The sequence below is a fragment of the Synchiropus splendidus genome, chromosome 10, assembly GCF_027744825.2.
Source record: "Synchiropus splendidus isolate RoL2022-P1 chromosome 10, RoL_Sspl_1.0, whole genome shotgun sequence".
Lineage (NCBI taxonomy): Eukaryota > Metazoa > Chordata > Actinopteri > Syngnathiformes > Callionymidae > Synchiropus > Synchiropus splendidus.
The window spans coordinates 20,873,635-20,889,698 of NC_071343.1; the positions used below are offsets into that span (position 1 = coordinate 20,873,635).

Here is a 16,064-nt window from a genome sequence, read left to right on the forward strand (position 1 = left end):
TAGTGATGACATCCCCTGTTCTTTCAGTGAGAACTTTGAGAGGGAGGAGTATCTTCATGACAATTCAGTCAGTCTGACACTTCCTCTCAAGGATGAAGTAAACATCAACATTCACGGGTGAGTTTGACTCCTTCCTCTAGCGATGATCGGTCGTGACTCTTGAGGCTGTGAGCACTGTGTGACTGTTCCCACATTGCTTTTCTCCCAAATACCTTTTGATCACACGTCCCAGGTTCCTCAGGAACCTCATGGATTCTAGTCTTTTTCAGTGATGTTTTTTGTTGCAGATTTGTGAGCCCTTCTTCCTTTGTGTTTGGGGACGACGACTTGACTCCAATTGACTGTTACTCAGAAAACGTGAATTACACTTTCAAGGTAAATCAATATTTCAATCATCCACACGCCACTCTGCTCTTCCTGCAATGGCAACATCCCAGCACCAGTTGACATAGCGTCATCTCAAAAAAGTCACCAAAAGGCGTGTGTCCATAGGTGATCAACTCAGGACCCAGCAGGTCCGCAAAGACTGTGGTGGACATTTTGCTGCCCAAGGTCCTCGTGCCATACCCACATCGACTGCTGCACATTCTGGACTGGCAGGTAAATGCTACCACCTGATATGTGAGGTGAAAAAAGCTGTTCGTGTTGGTTAACGGCACATTTATGGTAACCATTTGTTCGATCCTGTCAGTCAGTGAAGTTCTCGCACCTCAAGCAAAGGGATGAGAGTCAAAGCTTCCTTACATTGTTTGATATTGATATTAATGTTGATATTAATTTACTCCCATTTTTTAAACCCAACATTACTTCAAATCAAATCAATTTTATTTATAAAGCACATTTTTCACAACAAAGTTGACCAGTGTGCTGTTCTGGTAAGGGTCAGAAGTGCAAGTGCAATACAACAACAACTGTCAAAAACCGACATCAAATCATCGTGTGCCGTGAGAGACTGTCATCCGTAAAATGTGTTCCTTATCCCGTTGTTTTCCTAAAAAAGTAATTGAATTCTGTGTTATTTATTTGTGATAAATGCATTGTAAAGACAGTAAAGAGCTTCAGTATTCAGCTGTAAAACTGGAAGATATTGTGAAGGAAGGTGGCAGTGCAAATGGAGAAAACTGAGAGTTATAGCATCACTTCTGATAACCATATTAACTTTGATGAAGAATTTGTAGTATCAGAGGAGAGCACTGAGACAGTGACCAAAACAACAGAGTTTAGGGATGAGGTTGCGATGCTGAACGTCACAAACACATTGCTGCTATGAGAAAAGGTTGCATTCTGGCTCAAAAAGGGGCAGGCTGATGGGGACTGATAATAAAAACTAGAATCTATGTGGCACTTGAGATGTATGATCCAAAGGAATTCGGAATTCGAATCTTTATGGACCAAGGGTTCATGTCAGAAGTCAATGGAAAGCACATGAAACTTCTACCAATCTGGAAAAAATACAGAGAGAAATAGGCATCTACTTACCGATTTTCTTCCACGTCAAACTCCTGGTGAAGGTCAATGAAAAAAAAAAAAAACTCCAGGAGGAGACAGTGATGAAGCACTGATCCGAGGAGTTGGCTGAATGTGACACAGGTTTGCATTGAAGGGAGTGAGACCAAGTGGAACCAGCAGAAAAACTGTAAAATGAATGTTACAAGAATGTTACATCCTTGCTTGGGAAAAATAAAAGGTGGAGCAGCTGGTTGTTAAATAAAAGTTGTTTGACTTTGTAACTCGACAAAATTTTGTCACCATTAAACAAGAAAAAGTAATCCCAGAAACCAAAGTCAAAGTTCTCATCAACAAAGTTTCTAGTACAACAGAACTAACAGTAAAAAATAAACTGCAGTTAACCTCTCCAGCTACTGCAATAGAAACAGCTCATATACTGCAGGAGTTTCTTTCCGTGATTATAGTTTTAAAAATGTTTATTTGAGAAGTTGGTAGTTACAGAGACTCTCATTTTATTTGACGGTCTATGCTGCCCTGCGCTGACCCGGTGATACATTATGGTGCTGCTACTTCCCTCCATTATGGTGCTTCAAGCATCTTGTGGTGCAGGAATGTAAACCAGTCGACAGCACATGGATCTTATATACAGTATTTAGCTAGGTCAGCAAAACAGTGGTGTACCAGATGAATGTAATGTACGTATTGGAAATAGGCATTCACTCACCTGGTGGGAGTAATAATGCAGATTACTGAGGGTAAGTGTGTGATGCCATATATGACATTAAACATGATGAAAAACCAAAAACATACACAGATCATACCCTTCACCTTCACCTTCACCTTCTTCTGCCGCTTATCCGGGGTCGGGTCGCGGAGGCAGCATTCGGAGCAAGGAAGCCCAAACTTCCCGGTCCGCACAAACCTCCTCCAGCTCCTCCCGGGGGATCCCGAGGCGTTCCCAGGCCAGACCGGAGACATAATCTCTCCAGCGAGTCCTGGGTCTTCCCCGGGGTCTCCTCCCGGTAGGACATGCCCGGAACACCTCCCCAGTGAGGCGTCCAGGGGGCATCCGGATCAGATGCCCGACCCACCTCAGCTGGTTCCTCTCGATGTGGAGGAGCAGCGGCTCCACCCCGAGCTCCTCCCGGATGACCGAACTCCTCACCCTATCTCTAAGGGTGCGCCCAGCCACCCTGCGGAGGAAACTCATCTCAGCCGCTTGTATCCGCGATCTCATCCTTTCGGTCACTACCCAAAGCTCGTGACCATAGGTGAGGGTGGGAACGTAGATCGATCGGTAAATCGAGAGCTTCGTCTTGTGACTCAGCTCTCTCTTCACCACGACGGTCCGATACAGCGACCGCATCACTGCTGCCGCTGCACCAACCCGTCTATCAATCTCACGCTCCCTTTTTCCCTCACTCGAGAACAAGACCCCGAGATACTTAAACTCCGCCACTTGAGGCAAGAACTCTCCACCAACCTGGAGAGAGCAAACCACCGTGTTCCGGTCGAGAACCATGGCCTCAGACTTGGAGGTGCTGATCCTCATCCCGGCCGCTTCACACTCGGCTGCAAACCGACCCAGCGCATGCTGAAGGTCCCGGTCCGATGAGGCCAGCAGAACAACATCGTCCGCAAATAGCAGAGATGAAATTCTGTGGTTCCCGAACCGGATCCCCTCCGACCCCTGGCTACGCCTAGAAATTCTGTCCATAAAAGTGATGAACAGAACCGGTGACAAAGGGCAGCCCTGGCGGAGACCAACATGCACCGGGAACAGGTCTGATTTCCTGCCGGCAATGCGAACCATGCTCCTGCTCCGGTCATACAAGGAGCGGACAGCCCCTAGCAGAGGGTCCCGCACCCCATATTCCCGGAGCACCCCCCACAGGACATCGCGAGGGACACGGTCGAACGCCTTCTCCAAATCCACAAAGCACATGTGGACTGGTTGGGCGAACTCCCATGAACCCTCGAGCACTCGGTGGAGGGTATAGAGCTGGTCCAGTGTTCCACGACCGGGACGAAAACCACACTGTTCCTCCTGGATCTGAGGTTCGACTATTGGCCGAAGTCTCCTCTCTAGTACCCTGGAATAGACCTTTCCAGGGAGGCTGAGGAGTGTGATCCCCCTATAGTTGGAACACACGCTCCGGTCCCCCTTCTTAAACAGGGGGACCACCACCCCGGTCTGCCAATCCAGAGGCACTGTCCTCGACTGCCACGCGATGTTGCAGAGACGTGTCAGCCACGACAGCCCTACAACATCCAGGGATTTCAGATACTCCGGACGGATCTCATCCACTCCCGGGGCCCTACCACGAGGAGCTTACGAACAACCTCGGTGACTTCGGCCCGGGTGATGAGAGAGCCATCCGAGTCCCCGCTTCCTGAGTGGAAGACGTGACGACGGGATTGAGGAGACCCTCGAAGTATTCTTTCCACCGCCCGACAACATCACCAGTCGAGGTCAGCAGTCTCCCACCCTCGCTGTAAACAGCACTGGTGAGGCACTGCTTCCCCCTTCTGAGGCGACGGACGGTTTGCCAGAATTTCTTCGAGGCCGACCAATAGTCCTCCTCCATGGCCTCTCCGAACTCCTCCCAGACCCGAGTTTTTGCCTCCAAGACTGCACGGGAAGCGGCACGCCTGGCCTGCCGGTACACGTCAGCTGCCTCAGGAGTCCCACAGGCCATCAAGACCCGATAGGACTCCTTCTTCAGCCTGACGGCATCCCTTACTTTCGGTGTCCACCACCGGGTTCGGGGATTGCCGCCGCGACAGGCACCGGAGACCTTGCGACCACAACTGCGTGCAGCCGCACTGACAATGGAGGAGGAGAACATGGACCACTCAGACTCCATGTCACCTACCTCCCTCGGGATCTGGGAGAAACTCTCCCGAAGGTGGGAGTTAAAGACCCCACTGACAGTGGGTTCCGCCAGGCGTTCCCAGCAGACCCTCACAATACGTTTGGGCCTGCCCGGTCTGACCGGCTTCCTCCCCTGCCAGCGGATCACACTCACCACCAGGTGGTGATCGGTTGACAGCTCTGCCCCTCTCTTCACCCGAGTGTCCGAGACACGTGGCCGAAGGTCAGATGACACGATCACAAAGTCTATCATAGACCTCCGGCCAAGGGTGTCCTGGTGCCATGAGCACTTATGGACACCCTTGTGCTCAAACATGGTGTTCGTTATGGACAAACTGTGGGTGGCACAGAAGTCCAGTAATAGAACACCGCTCAGGTTCAGATCGGGTAGGCCGTTCTTCCCAATCACGCCCCTCCAAGTCTTGCTGTCATTGCCCACGTGGGCGTTGAAGTCTCCCAGTAGAACAATGGAGTCCCCGGTTGGGGCACTGTCGAGTACCCCTCCCAGTGACTCCAAGAAAGCCGGGTAGTCTACACTGCTGTTCGGCCCGTAAGCCGCAACCGCTGTGAGACACCTGTCCCCAACCCGTAGGCGTAGGGACGCGACCCTCTCGTTCACCGGGGTAAACCCCAACACGAACACGGGTTCCAGAGCCCAGGCTGTGCGTGGAGGAGAGCCCGACTATATCTAGCCGGTACCTCTCAACCTCCCGCACAAGCTCAGGCTCTTTCCCCCCCAGCGAAGTGACATTCCATGTCCCAAGAGCCAGAGAATGTCCACACGAACCAGGTCGTCGGGCCCCCCGGCCTCGACTGCTACCTAGTTCTCTTTGCACCCGACCCCTATGACTCCCTCTGTGGGTGGTGGGTCCGCAGGAGGGACGGCCCATGTCATTCGTTCGGGCTTGGCCCGGCCGGGCCCCATGGGCAGAGGCCCGGCCACCAGGCGCTCGCATTCGAGCCCCAACCCCAGGCCTGGCTCCAGGGTGGGGCCCCGGCTGCGCCATGCCGGGCAACGTCACGGTCCTCGATGTTTTTGGTTTTGTCATCGGGGCTTCTGAACTGCTCTTAGTCTGACCCGTCACCTAGGACCTGTTTGCCATGGGAGACCCTACCAGGGGCATAACGCCCCCGACAACATAGCTCCTAGGATCATTCAAGGTACACAAACTCCCCCACCACGATAAGGTTGCAGTTCCAGGGGGAGACAGATCATACCCATAATTAAAAAAACTAATATTGATATTAACATTCATAAACCTTCATATGGATTACTAGGATTGATTCATGTTTAAAGTTGTTGACAACTTTTGGCAATGTCTGTCTCCCACAGTCGTCTCAGGGCGTTTGCTCCATCACTGACAAGACTGTTCCAGTTAATGACGACTGCGATGTTCCTCAAGCTTCCTTCATCCAACAGCTGGTCTTCTTCTTTTCCTCCAGCTCCAGTCGAAGGATGGTGAGCATACGCAGACACACACACACATTCCCTGGAAGTGCTCGCTCGGAGTGTAACCAACTGGTATATCTGGACAGAAGGAAGTACATCAATTCAACTGAAGATGAAAAGTACTATGGCAAAAAAATTATACTCCGTCAGTTCTTGATCCTGAGAAGGCACTGTATGCATCACGAATGATTCATGGAACAAAACAGTGACCACGGTTACATGATAGCTCAGAGAACTATACATACAACAATATGGTCTCTGTGTGCAGTTCTGTGGCCGTGGCGATCACCTGTGTGAGCATCTGGTGTGTCATCTTGGCCACCTGGATGCAGGAAGAGATGCCACCATCCAGCTGGAGGTCAGACTCAACCCTGCTGTACTGCTCCAAGCTCCGGTAACACTCACCTTCATCAAATATCAGCCTGCCTGTCTGTCTGCCACCGCGCCTGTTAAAAAACACCCAGTTTTGATTCAAGTTTGCTCGATAATACAGGATATGTAAAATGTAAACTATTATATATTTCTGAAAAATGTGAATCTCTGGGTAACAACCCTGTTATCCACATGTGAAAGACAAGAATATTTTGGAAACATTGACTATGTAAATTTGATCACATGACATTTTCTCAGTGAATTACACTTTTGTGTAGGGACGACAAAGCGTCATGACTATGGAGAGCTTGGCTGTGATCTCATCTCCCAGAGTCAATCGTGACACCATTATGATCCATGAGGAGCCCATGGCAGCGGTGAGAGCTCAACACTTCAGGGTTGTGGCATGAAGTCACCTTAACTGAGGCTCTCCCTGCATTCATTATTAGGTGGTGGTCAGCGCCTATTTCTCGAAGAAACCATCAACTGTTGTGAAAGTCTTCATCATCCTGGTCAGCCTAGTTCTGGGTCTGACTATTCTGGCGGCCCTCATCTGGTGCCTGTGGAAGGTAAGAAAGAGATGGGAGGAGGGCGTGTCATGACCCTGTGGCCTTGGTCAAATGCAGAACTAAAGATCTACTTATTGGTGCTGGTCTAGACTGGACGACAGGTAGATTTGAACTCTCAGAAAATGTGCTCTATAAAGATGGCCACTGGGGATATTCTTGGGAACAAAGACTTTTTCTTGTGGTACTGTTGGATAAATCTGTTTTCCCCATGTCGGCTTCTCATTTTCTGATGTGGAAACCTCGGTCCTGTAGATAGTAGAGACGCTCACCGACTGTAGCGGTCAGTAACACAGCAACACAAAATTACTACAAGACTCCCAGGTTTAAGTTATGACCCAGTCCTAACTGGCAAATCCATCCCTACATGAAATGGTTGCTTGTTAACCAGCTGCCGATCAAACATATGCCACACAGTCATTGGATGAAGTCAAGGAGAGCTGCAAGATAGCAGACGCAAGGAGAGTCCAGTGAAGCCAGTTGTTTTGTCATGAAGAGTGGCAGACAGACTTCTCTTTTTGTTCTGTCACATTGATGAGAAATGCTTCAGTGGTGAGCAGCATTTCACCATCATTTGACATCATCGTAACGTTGTGGTGATGTCATCAAGCACCTGTGGAAACTTGCACAGTTGAGTGCACGGAAGTCGAGAAAATGGCAAGCAATATCGCTGAAGATTTGAGCCTCAAGTCAACTTTTTTGAGGAAAAAGAGCAGGTTCATGTAAAGAAGGTAGTTCTGGAAGTAAAGACTGCTGTATGTTTACATTTGAAAACGGTGGGTTTTGGAGCCGGTTTCAGAACCCGCTTGAGGTGGACTTTCACAGATTGTTGCCACTTGTCCCTCATTCTTTTAAGTCCTTTTACCCGTATCTAATGACACTTAACATCTGAGGTGCCCAAACTGCTCCACAAAGGGCCGCAGTGGTTGCAGGTTTTTGTTCCAACCCATCAAGGCACAGTTCTCAGTCAGGTGTATTAGCAATGTAGTCTGTTGTTTGTCAGTGTGGTGTTGCATCTTTCAATTCCAAACTCTGTGTGCTTGAGTGTATGGAACAAAAACTTGCACCACTCCGGCCCCTTGAGGACCAATTGTCCACTACAAGTAACAGCCGACTTACGACCTGCTCAACTTGCGTCCACCCGTACTTACGACCATGGCCAGCAGATGTTTTTTTTTTTTTTTTTTTCAATGTCTGGCACCGCAGCACGTAGCAGCCCAGCATCGTACGACAGTTACGGCAGCACAGCATCTCACTCTCACACAACCATCTACCACTGCAGCAGTACCTCGCGTCGGCTATTTTGAATGGCATTCGACTTATGTCCAATCCGACCTACGACCGGTTGGTCGGAAACGGTCGTAGGTCGGGTGTTACTTGTATCTACATCTGTCAGGCATCAGTACAGGCTTAATGCTCACTGGCATGATCAGATCATCCACCTGCTGTAATAAATTTAAAGCAGGGGACTCAAATTCAGACTGGGGATCAGGGCTTGGTATTTAATGGTGGAGATTAAGAGATTAAGAATTGGCTTGTAGTGCTGAGGTGAAGTTCCCAGACGACTGGCTGGTGAGGGACCAGGAGTCCAGTGCATGCAGGCTGACTTTCAGTTAGATCGGTTGAGACAGAGGTACAGGCAGGCAGATCTGAGTTTCCATGCTAGGAGACCAACCATAGTGGGTTGGCGATCAGGCGGGAGACTGACAGGCTATTGGAGCCTTCAGGTGTTTGGAAGCAGGTGTGGATGTGAAGTGGCATGGGTGATGACATCAGAGGAAGCAGTTGTGACACCTGTCACGTAAGAGTTTGCCATCTCTTCGCTGAAGCCCTTCAGCTTCAGTATGAGAAACTGATGCGTTGTGTTATTTGATTATCAGTTGGTTGTAGACTCAATGACTGTGTGTATGTTTTCCAGACTGGTTTCTTCAAGAGGGAGCTGCAAAAGAAACAGGAGGAGTTCAAACGGGACAGCTGGGACTATGTTCCCAAATATGACAAGAGCGAGAGTACTTCCTAACGCTGCTGAAGTCGAGGGACAGCAGAGTGGGACTGGTGGGATGGATGTTTGGATGGATGAATGGAAGGAACGCTCTGCAACAGAGACTCAATAATTATTCTTCCAGCCAACCCAAGGAAGAGGAACTGTACAGTGAAGTAAATGTTCTATGAAAGAAGGCGATAATGGAGCTGTCTCCACAGCCCTCCAAACCAATGACTTGTCAGTGAACAAAGATATTTTTGTGACACAAGAAGAAGACATCTGAAAATGTACCTATTTTTTTAGCATTCATCTGAGGTGAAAATACAATCTATGTTTGCTTACGGGTTTACTATCCTTGGACTGCTTTACTGTGGTTATTCTCACGCAGACTGTGATGTTCTGTCAATCATGAACCGACCAATAATGACAAACCCTGAAATGTCACTTCACCATTCAGGGAGGATGCGGCGGAATTCTCGGCAATCCAGAGCTGTCAGTGTGAACAATTGCTGAACTGAATTAAAACTAAATAAATGTAAAAATACATAAAAAACAAATCATTTTTTAGGTGCATGCATATCAGCAATCCTACTCCAGTTTGTTGCACTTTGAGGAAGTGCGCCTGGAGGGTTTTTTTGACACGTGTTCATTGCACAAAACTGTATGATTTGAAAAAAGTACATTGGTAATGTGCCCAACCCATTGAAAATGGTTTGTTTCGCAGGAGCAGAAATCTGACAGCTGCCTGCAGGAATGCCTCTTACATGATTTCTTTTTTCTCTCTCTTTGGTTCATCCACCTGTCATTATTTTATTAAAATTAACTACAAACTATTTTATTTTTACTACATTCGTTTTGCTCCCCCTCCTTTCATCTTATAAAAAGTAAAACGTTTTTTTCCTCAAACAAACAGGTGAAAATGTTCCCACTATTTAAATTAAACTATCCTGATGAAATTTACTTAAATCTAAGGGCAGTGCAATGAAATGGGTTTCGTGTTTCTGCTATTTACATCCATGGCACAACCTCAGCCAACGTGTTAATTCCATCATTAAATGTCAGATTAGATTAGATTTGTGGTTGTCGCTGGGCAACTGCCTTCATGGGGTCGAGGTCTGGAGACTGAGTTGGCTACTCCATCACCCTGGAATGCTTTTTGTGGCGCAGTGCTCACTGGTTGAAGGAAGTTTTGCCTTAAATTGTTATGTTACGGTGCGTGGCCCCGTTCATTCTGCCCTTAGTACAGATCAGTCTGGTCCCCTTGGTAGAAAAACAGCCCCAAAGCATGAGGTTTCCACCACCATGCTTCACATTACACTATATATATGGTGTTCCTGGGATGCAACTCAGCATTTGTGTTGCTCCAAACACGACCACTTGAGTTTTTACCCAAAAGCTCTATTTTGGTTCATGATATTCTCCTGCTCTCTGGCAAACAAGCTCTCGGCAGGTCATTCATCAGGTCATACTCGATGTAGTTCTGGGATTTCTTTTCTCCGTTCTCATCATGATTTTGACCCCACAGGATGAGGTCTTGCTTGGGGGCCAGATTATAGGAGATTATCAATGATCTTGTATGTTGTCTGTTTCCTCACAGTTGCTCCCACAGTTATTTATTCTCATCAACCTGGTTGAGGTCTACACTTTTCTTCCTGGTGTCCTTCGACAGCTCTTTGGTCTTCACCAAAGTGAGTGTGGAATCTGTGGGCGGGTGTTGTTTATACAGATTACAAGGTCAAACAGGTCACCATAATCCAGGTGACGTGTGGAGTGCAGGAGAGCCTCTTAAAGAAGCTACAGGTCTGTGAGAATCAGAAATCTTGCTTCTTTGTGGGTGGCCAGATACTTGTTTTCCACCATAATTTACAAATCAATTCTTTAAAAATCCTACCATGCGATTTCCTCGTTTTGTCTCCCACATTTGAAGTGTACGTCTGATGAAAATCATCGACCCCTCACATCTCTCTAAGTGGGAGAACTACCTTTTTGCCCCCACTGTACATAAAACACAAAGCTGCACCACATTACACATGTATACAAATTAAATACATCAATGTTGACAATGAACAAAGTGTCCAGGATGGGATGCCATTTAAAAAAAATGTATTACTATTTACACTGCAGGTTCTTCAAACTAGCCACTCTTTGCTTTGATAACCACTTTGCTCACTCTCCTAACTTCATGCAGTTGCCTCCTGAACTGGTGTTCCAACAGGTGACTGCATCATGAAGCGCATAAAGCAGACCAGCGGTTGGCAGTGCTGCCGACAAATCAAATGGTGGCTACTTTGAGTAGTCAAAAATATAAAACATATTTCCATCCATAATTCCATATCATCTTTGATGTCTTCAGTATGATGTCTACAATGTAGTGAAGATAAAGAAAAAACATTGCATCAGAAGGTGTCTCCAAACTCTTGGTCTGTATTGTACTTTTTATACTCAGATAATCACAACTTTAGCCCTTGGTTTTAGGGTTTGTTTTGTTGATTTGTCTTCGCTGTGGTGCATAGTGGCTCTATGAGGCAGCAGCTCAATTTCCACCAACTGCTTATTCTGGTCTTATATACATCATATACATAGTTCTGCTAAAATGCTGGTCCAGGAAAGCAGACATCTCAAAACAAGGGAAAGGGTGAGTGAGAGATGATTTAGCAAAAATATTATGAATAATTTTTTGTTTTCTAGGTCATTCTGGGTTGTAGTGATGTTTGACTGATACACCATGATCCTTCTAATTCCTGCCACCTCTTTGTGATTAAATATCAAAAGCATCTGACTGTATGTCAAGAGGTAAAGTATGAACTAGCTCTAGAAAAATAGGGGACTTCAACAGCGCAGTTTCCATACCTGACTACTGGCAAAGACTTGATTCTGTTCCTATTTGTTTATCATATTCTGAGGTAATGTAAGTGACAAATAAATTGTAAACTGGAGCGGTTGCAATTTTGGGTCTTATTCTCACACTTTGTTCAATGCAAGATTCGCCAGCACCAACCAGCATCTGCTTTAGTTGGGCTTTGTTAGACCAGGGGACTCAAACCTGACCGATCGGGGGGCACTGGGGGACTGAAGGATCTTGTAGGTTTTGGTCATTTTGCAATAGAAGCTCTGAGACCCCTGGTTTACACATATCCAAAACATATATAAATCCATTTAAAAATGAAATAAAAAAACAAATAAATCAAGAGTTCACCAAGACGTCCTCTGAGGGAGCAGGGATAAAGGGAAACGCTTTCTGAACAACCTTTTTATTTGTATCACTTTGAAACGCTATCATCAGGACACAGTTCATTAATAGTTGAACAATTCCGCTGTACTGTTGCAAACTCAGGGTCCTGATCAATGAGCAACCACAGAGAACAAGTTGAAGCCCAGGAGCTGAGCGAGCCATTACATTATGGAAAACTTCATATTGCATAATGGACTTTTCTCTCTTCAGTGGTAGGTACCAGAGTAAGTGTTGGAGACAGGAACACACCAACTTTGTACACTTGGGCAATTCGCAGCTGACTCTGACGCACGTAGCCAAGCGACATTTAACCCTGGTGGTTGAACTCCTTGCCAGAGCTGAAGTACTCCTGTGTGCCTCTTGTATGGAAGTCTTCCTCTTCGATCTGACTGTTGCGATCGGTGGAGACAAAGAGGCTAACAATGAGAGCTTTGCAGAGAAGTCCATCATTACAAAACAGGCGATGTGATCCATTCTGCTGCTCAGAGCGTATACAGGTGTGTTAGTTCTAGAATGGGATCAATGTAGAAAGAATGATAAAAGTGAAAACATACAATATTGAGAATAACACTCAAGATGATGGTGACAGCAGTCATAATGAAATGACTCAAAAGGGAAGTTTTGTTTTTCCTCTTTTTCCTGTTCTTGTTTAACTCCATGATATTCTCCCGGACAGTGTTTATAATGGTGGCATCCACAATGGGAATCTGAAAAATGATCACTGACTTCAGCATGTCCTTCCCGTCAAACTTTTTCTCCAGGTCTTTCATCACCTTGATGCTGACTTGCTTTAGCTCCTCGTTCTTTGGACAAAAACCACGGGAGACTTTCAGCCTCTCCATGATTTGATCCACCAGGTTTCTGGTATGTGCCGTCCAGTCTTCAAGGCTCTCTGTACGGAAAGCTCGGTACTTCGACAGCACTGTGATCATGAGTAGACTCACAAAAAACCTAAGCGGGTCGTCTTTTTGTAAATCAACGGTAACAGAGTCATCTTCTGAAAAGACTAATGTTTCTGGCTCGCTGCTCACATCTTCCATGTAAGACCAAATTCAGTCAGTAGTTTCATTGTGGTCGAACTGACGCTTGTGACCTTATTGCTCTTGAATCACTTCCAATTCCCTTTCCTTTGAAAAGTATGACTCATGGGGTGCTTGGTAGAGGCATCTGCTGTGCGCGGGTTCGATTAATTCGGCTGGCTCAATGGTTTGTGCCGGCACAATGCCATATCCAGTGTGGGTCGGGTTAGCCTGCTGCTCTATCATCTACTGGCCAGCATCAAACAAAATGACTTCAAATACCAATATATATCCTTTACTTCATCATGGATAAAAGGAGTGGAGTGATTCCATGTATTGTTGGTGTATGACATCATAAACAGCGTCCTGTGTTGTTCGTGCCTTTAAATTAGGTCAGTACTGTACACTCCAGCTGTTGGAACGTGGACATAATAATGTGTTTTATTTCAAGAGTAAAGACACCTGATAGAAGGCAAATGGAGACAAAAAAGGGGATTTGGATTAAAACTATTGAGCAAAACTGTCTCATTACGCAGACTGTTCTTGACATTATATAACCTCCAGATATCAAAGATGAAGTGCAGAGGAAGCAGGAGGACACACAGCCTCACAGGACGTCAGTCAGAGACACGGAGACTCAGAAATACTCATTTTAGCCGAACATGTTCGAAGGCATGCGGAGGACTGGGGGGGACCAAACTGGATTTATACTGTAGATACAGAAATGCTTGTTGTCTTACAGCAGATTGTGAGTCACAGAGTTCTTCCACTGCATCAGGTCAGGTAGTTAATAAAAAAGAAAGACACAAAATGTTTGTATTATCATTAGCCTCAACTGAATCATTATTGTTTGAACGACGACATACTGTAAACAAATCTACATTATGCATAATTCTATAAACTAAGTTGCTTTCTAAACTAAAAAAAAACATTCTAGGTACTTAATTTGTAAACAGATCTATCATCTTACTTTCCCTTTTACATTTGTTGATGATGTTAAATAAACGTCTATGAGCAGGGAGTTTTCTGTAGCTGGAGGTTGAAGAGGATGATATGGAAGTGAAAAGGTTAGTGGTCGCAAACGTCTTTCAAGCTAACAAAGACACAGACTCTGTTAGCAAGTCCACCAACTATTATACAGTTGCGAAGGGCTGAGATCTCCACTCTGCTATTGAGGGGTACACATGAAAGAATGTGGGCGAAATGATGTGGTGTCCCAAGTTCCCTCATCTCAGGAGTCTCTGTCAAGATGCTTCAGATGGAAATAGGTCAAGAAAGAAACAGACATGCCACCGTGGTCCTGTCCTGGAGGGGATTATATCGAGCTACTTTTGCTCAAAAGAGGGCGCTATTCACCTGACCTTAGTCGTTGCACGTTGAAATGGTGCACACACTGCACACTGACTCTTGTACAAATCCAGTCCAGTGATGTGAGGACAGCTGTCAGCCGGACTGTCAGACAGTGGCACTAATTCTGTCAGTGCAGAATGAGGACTCTGTGATGCAATACAGTGCTGGAACCAAGCTCAAATTCAAGACACTGTCTCTAAAGGGAGTGCAATGGATCTTCAAAGGATTTGGAGAGACAAAGTTTTTCTGTGAGGAAGATTGGCAAGTCTGTAATAAACAGTTGAAGGATGAATCACTTTAAACATTGTCTGAAGTCAAAGCTGTCAGGAATGACAGACCGGTAACAACTTCGTCTGACAAAGCTGTTGTTACTTAGAACATTTAGGGTTCGAGTTTGAGTTGTTTCTAAAGCTGCTGCGCCTCTAATGTGACCACACACCTTCACGACAGAATGATGGATTGTTCCTTGACAAAGACATATTATGTCATCATTTGAAAAACATCCTGGTATATTTTGCCATATTGCCCACCTCTTTCTGGAAACATTTTTAAACAATAACATTTTCTGCAATTTGAATTGGCAGAAAGTTCCAATTCCAATTCCAAATGAACACTGACTGTCTCACATATGAACTTCAGTACCATCCCATTCCTAACCCATCGGGTTCCATATGGTGTCGGTCCACCACTTCTGTGAAGTCTGAGTGTGTTTATATGAATTTTTGACCATTCTTCCAAAAGCGCATTGGTGTCACACTGATAATGGTGGAGAAGGCCTGTCTCTCAGTCTCCGCTCTAATCCATCCCAAAGGTGTTCTATCGGCTTCAGGTCAGGACTCTGTGCAGGCCAGTCAAGTTCATCCACACTAGACTCAGTCATCTCTGTCTTTATGGGCCTTGTTTTGTGCACTGGTGCACAGTCATGTTGGAAGAGGAAGGGGAAGGTTCCTTTCACTGGAACTAAGGGGCCAAGCCCAACTCCTGGAAAACAACCCCACACCACAATTCCTGTTCCACCAGATTTCACACTTGGCACAATGCAGTCCGAAATGTACCGTTCTCCTGGAAACCTCCAAACCCAGACTGGTCCATCAGATTGCCAGGTGGAAAAGCGTGATTCATCACTCCAGAGAAGGCGTCTCCACTGCTCTGTCGTCCAGCGACAGTGTGCTTTACACCACTGCATCCGGTGCTTTGCATTGCACTTGGTGATGTATGGCTTGGGATGCAGCTGCTCGGCCATGGAAAGCCATTCCATGAAGCTCTCTGCGCACTGTACTTGGGCTGATCTGAAGGCCACATGAAGTTTGGAGCTCTGTAGCGATTGACTGTGCAGAAAGTCAGCGACCTCTTTGCACTTGGTGGCTCAGCTTCCGCTGAGCTCTCTCTGTCAGTTAACATAGCCTACAGTACCACTTGGTGGCTGAGTTGCTGTTGTTCCTAAACTCTTCCATGTTCTAATAATAAAGCTGACAGTTGACTGGGGAATATTTAGAGCCGAGGACATTGCTCAACTGGATCAATGAAGAGTTCCACGCTGGAATTGACTGAGCTCCTGAGAGCGGTCCATTCTTTCACAAATGTTTGTCAAACAAACAGTCTGCAGGACGAGCTGCGTGATTTTATACACCTGTGGCCAGGCCAAGTGATGAGGACACCTGATTCTGTTGGGTGAGCAAATACCTTTGGTAACATACCTTAGTGACATCACTAAGGATGTTCGCAAAAACAATGTCAATTGTGTTAACCGAGGGACAATAAAGGCAA

The 16,064-nt window shown here is 46.3% G+C and overlaps 1 protein-coding gene across 4 annotated transcripts in view; it reads left to right on the plus strand.

Annotated features, from left to right (window-relative positions):
- Window positions 1–11,491, plus strand: part of itga4 (integrin alpha 4) — a 38,974-nt gene extending 27,483 nt beyond the window's left edge. For 3 of the 4 annotated variants that reach the window (XM_053877181.1, XM_053877182.1, XM_053877183.1), the window contains 8 exons: window positions 28–117; window positions 288–375; window positions 493–600; window positions 5,658–5,783; window positions 6,043–6,168; window positions 6,425–6,523; window positions 6,596–6,715; window positions 8,631–11,490. In XM_053877181.1, the coding sequence (XP_053733156.1) occupies window positions 28–117; window positions 288–375; window positions 493–600; window positions 5,658–5,783; window positions 6,043–6,168; window positions 6,425–6,523; window positions 6,596–6,715; window positions 8,631–8,732 (859 nt within the window). In that variant the 3' untranslated portion in view covers window positions 8,733–11,490. Of the gene's footprint in view, window positions 1–27; window positions 118–287; window positions 376–492; window positions 601–5,657; window positions 5,784–6,042; window positions 6,169–6,424; window positions 6,524–6,595; window positions 6,716–8,630 lie in introns of all 4 variants that reach the window. The other variant, XM_053877180.1, reaches the window with a different exon arrangement.
- The last annotated feature ends 4,573 nt before the right edge of the window (window positions 11,492–16,064 follow it).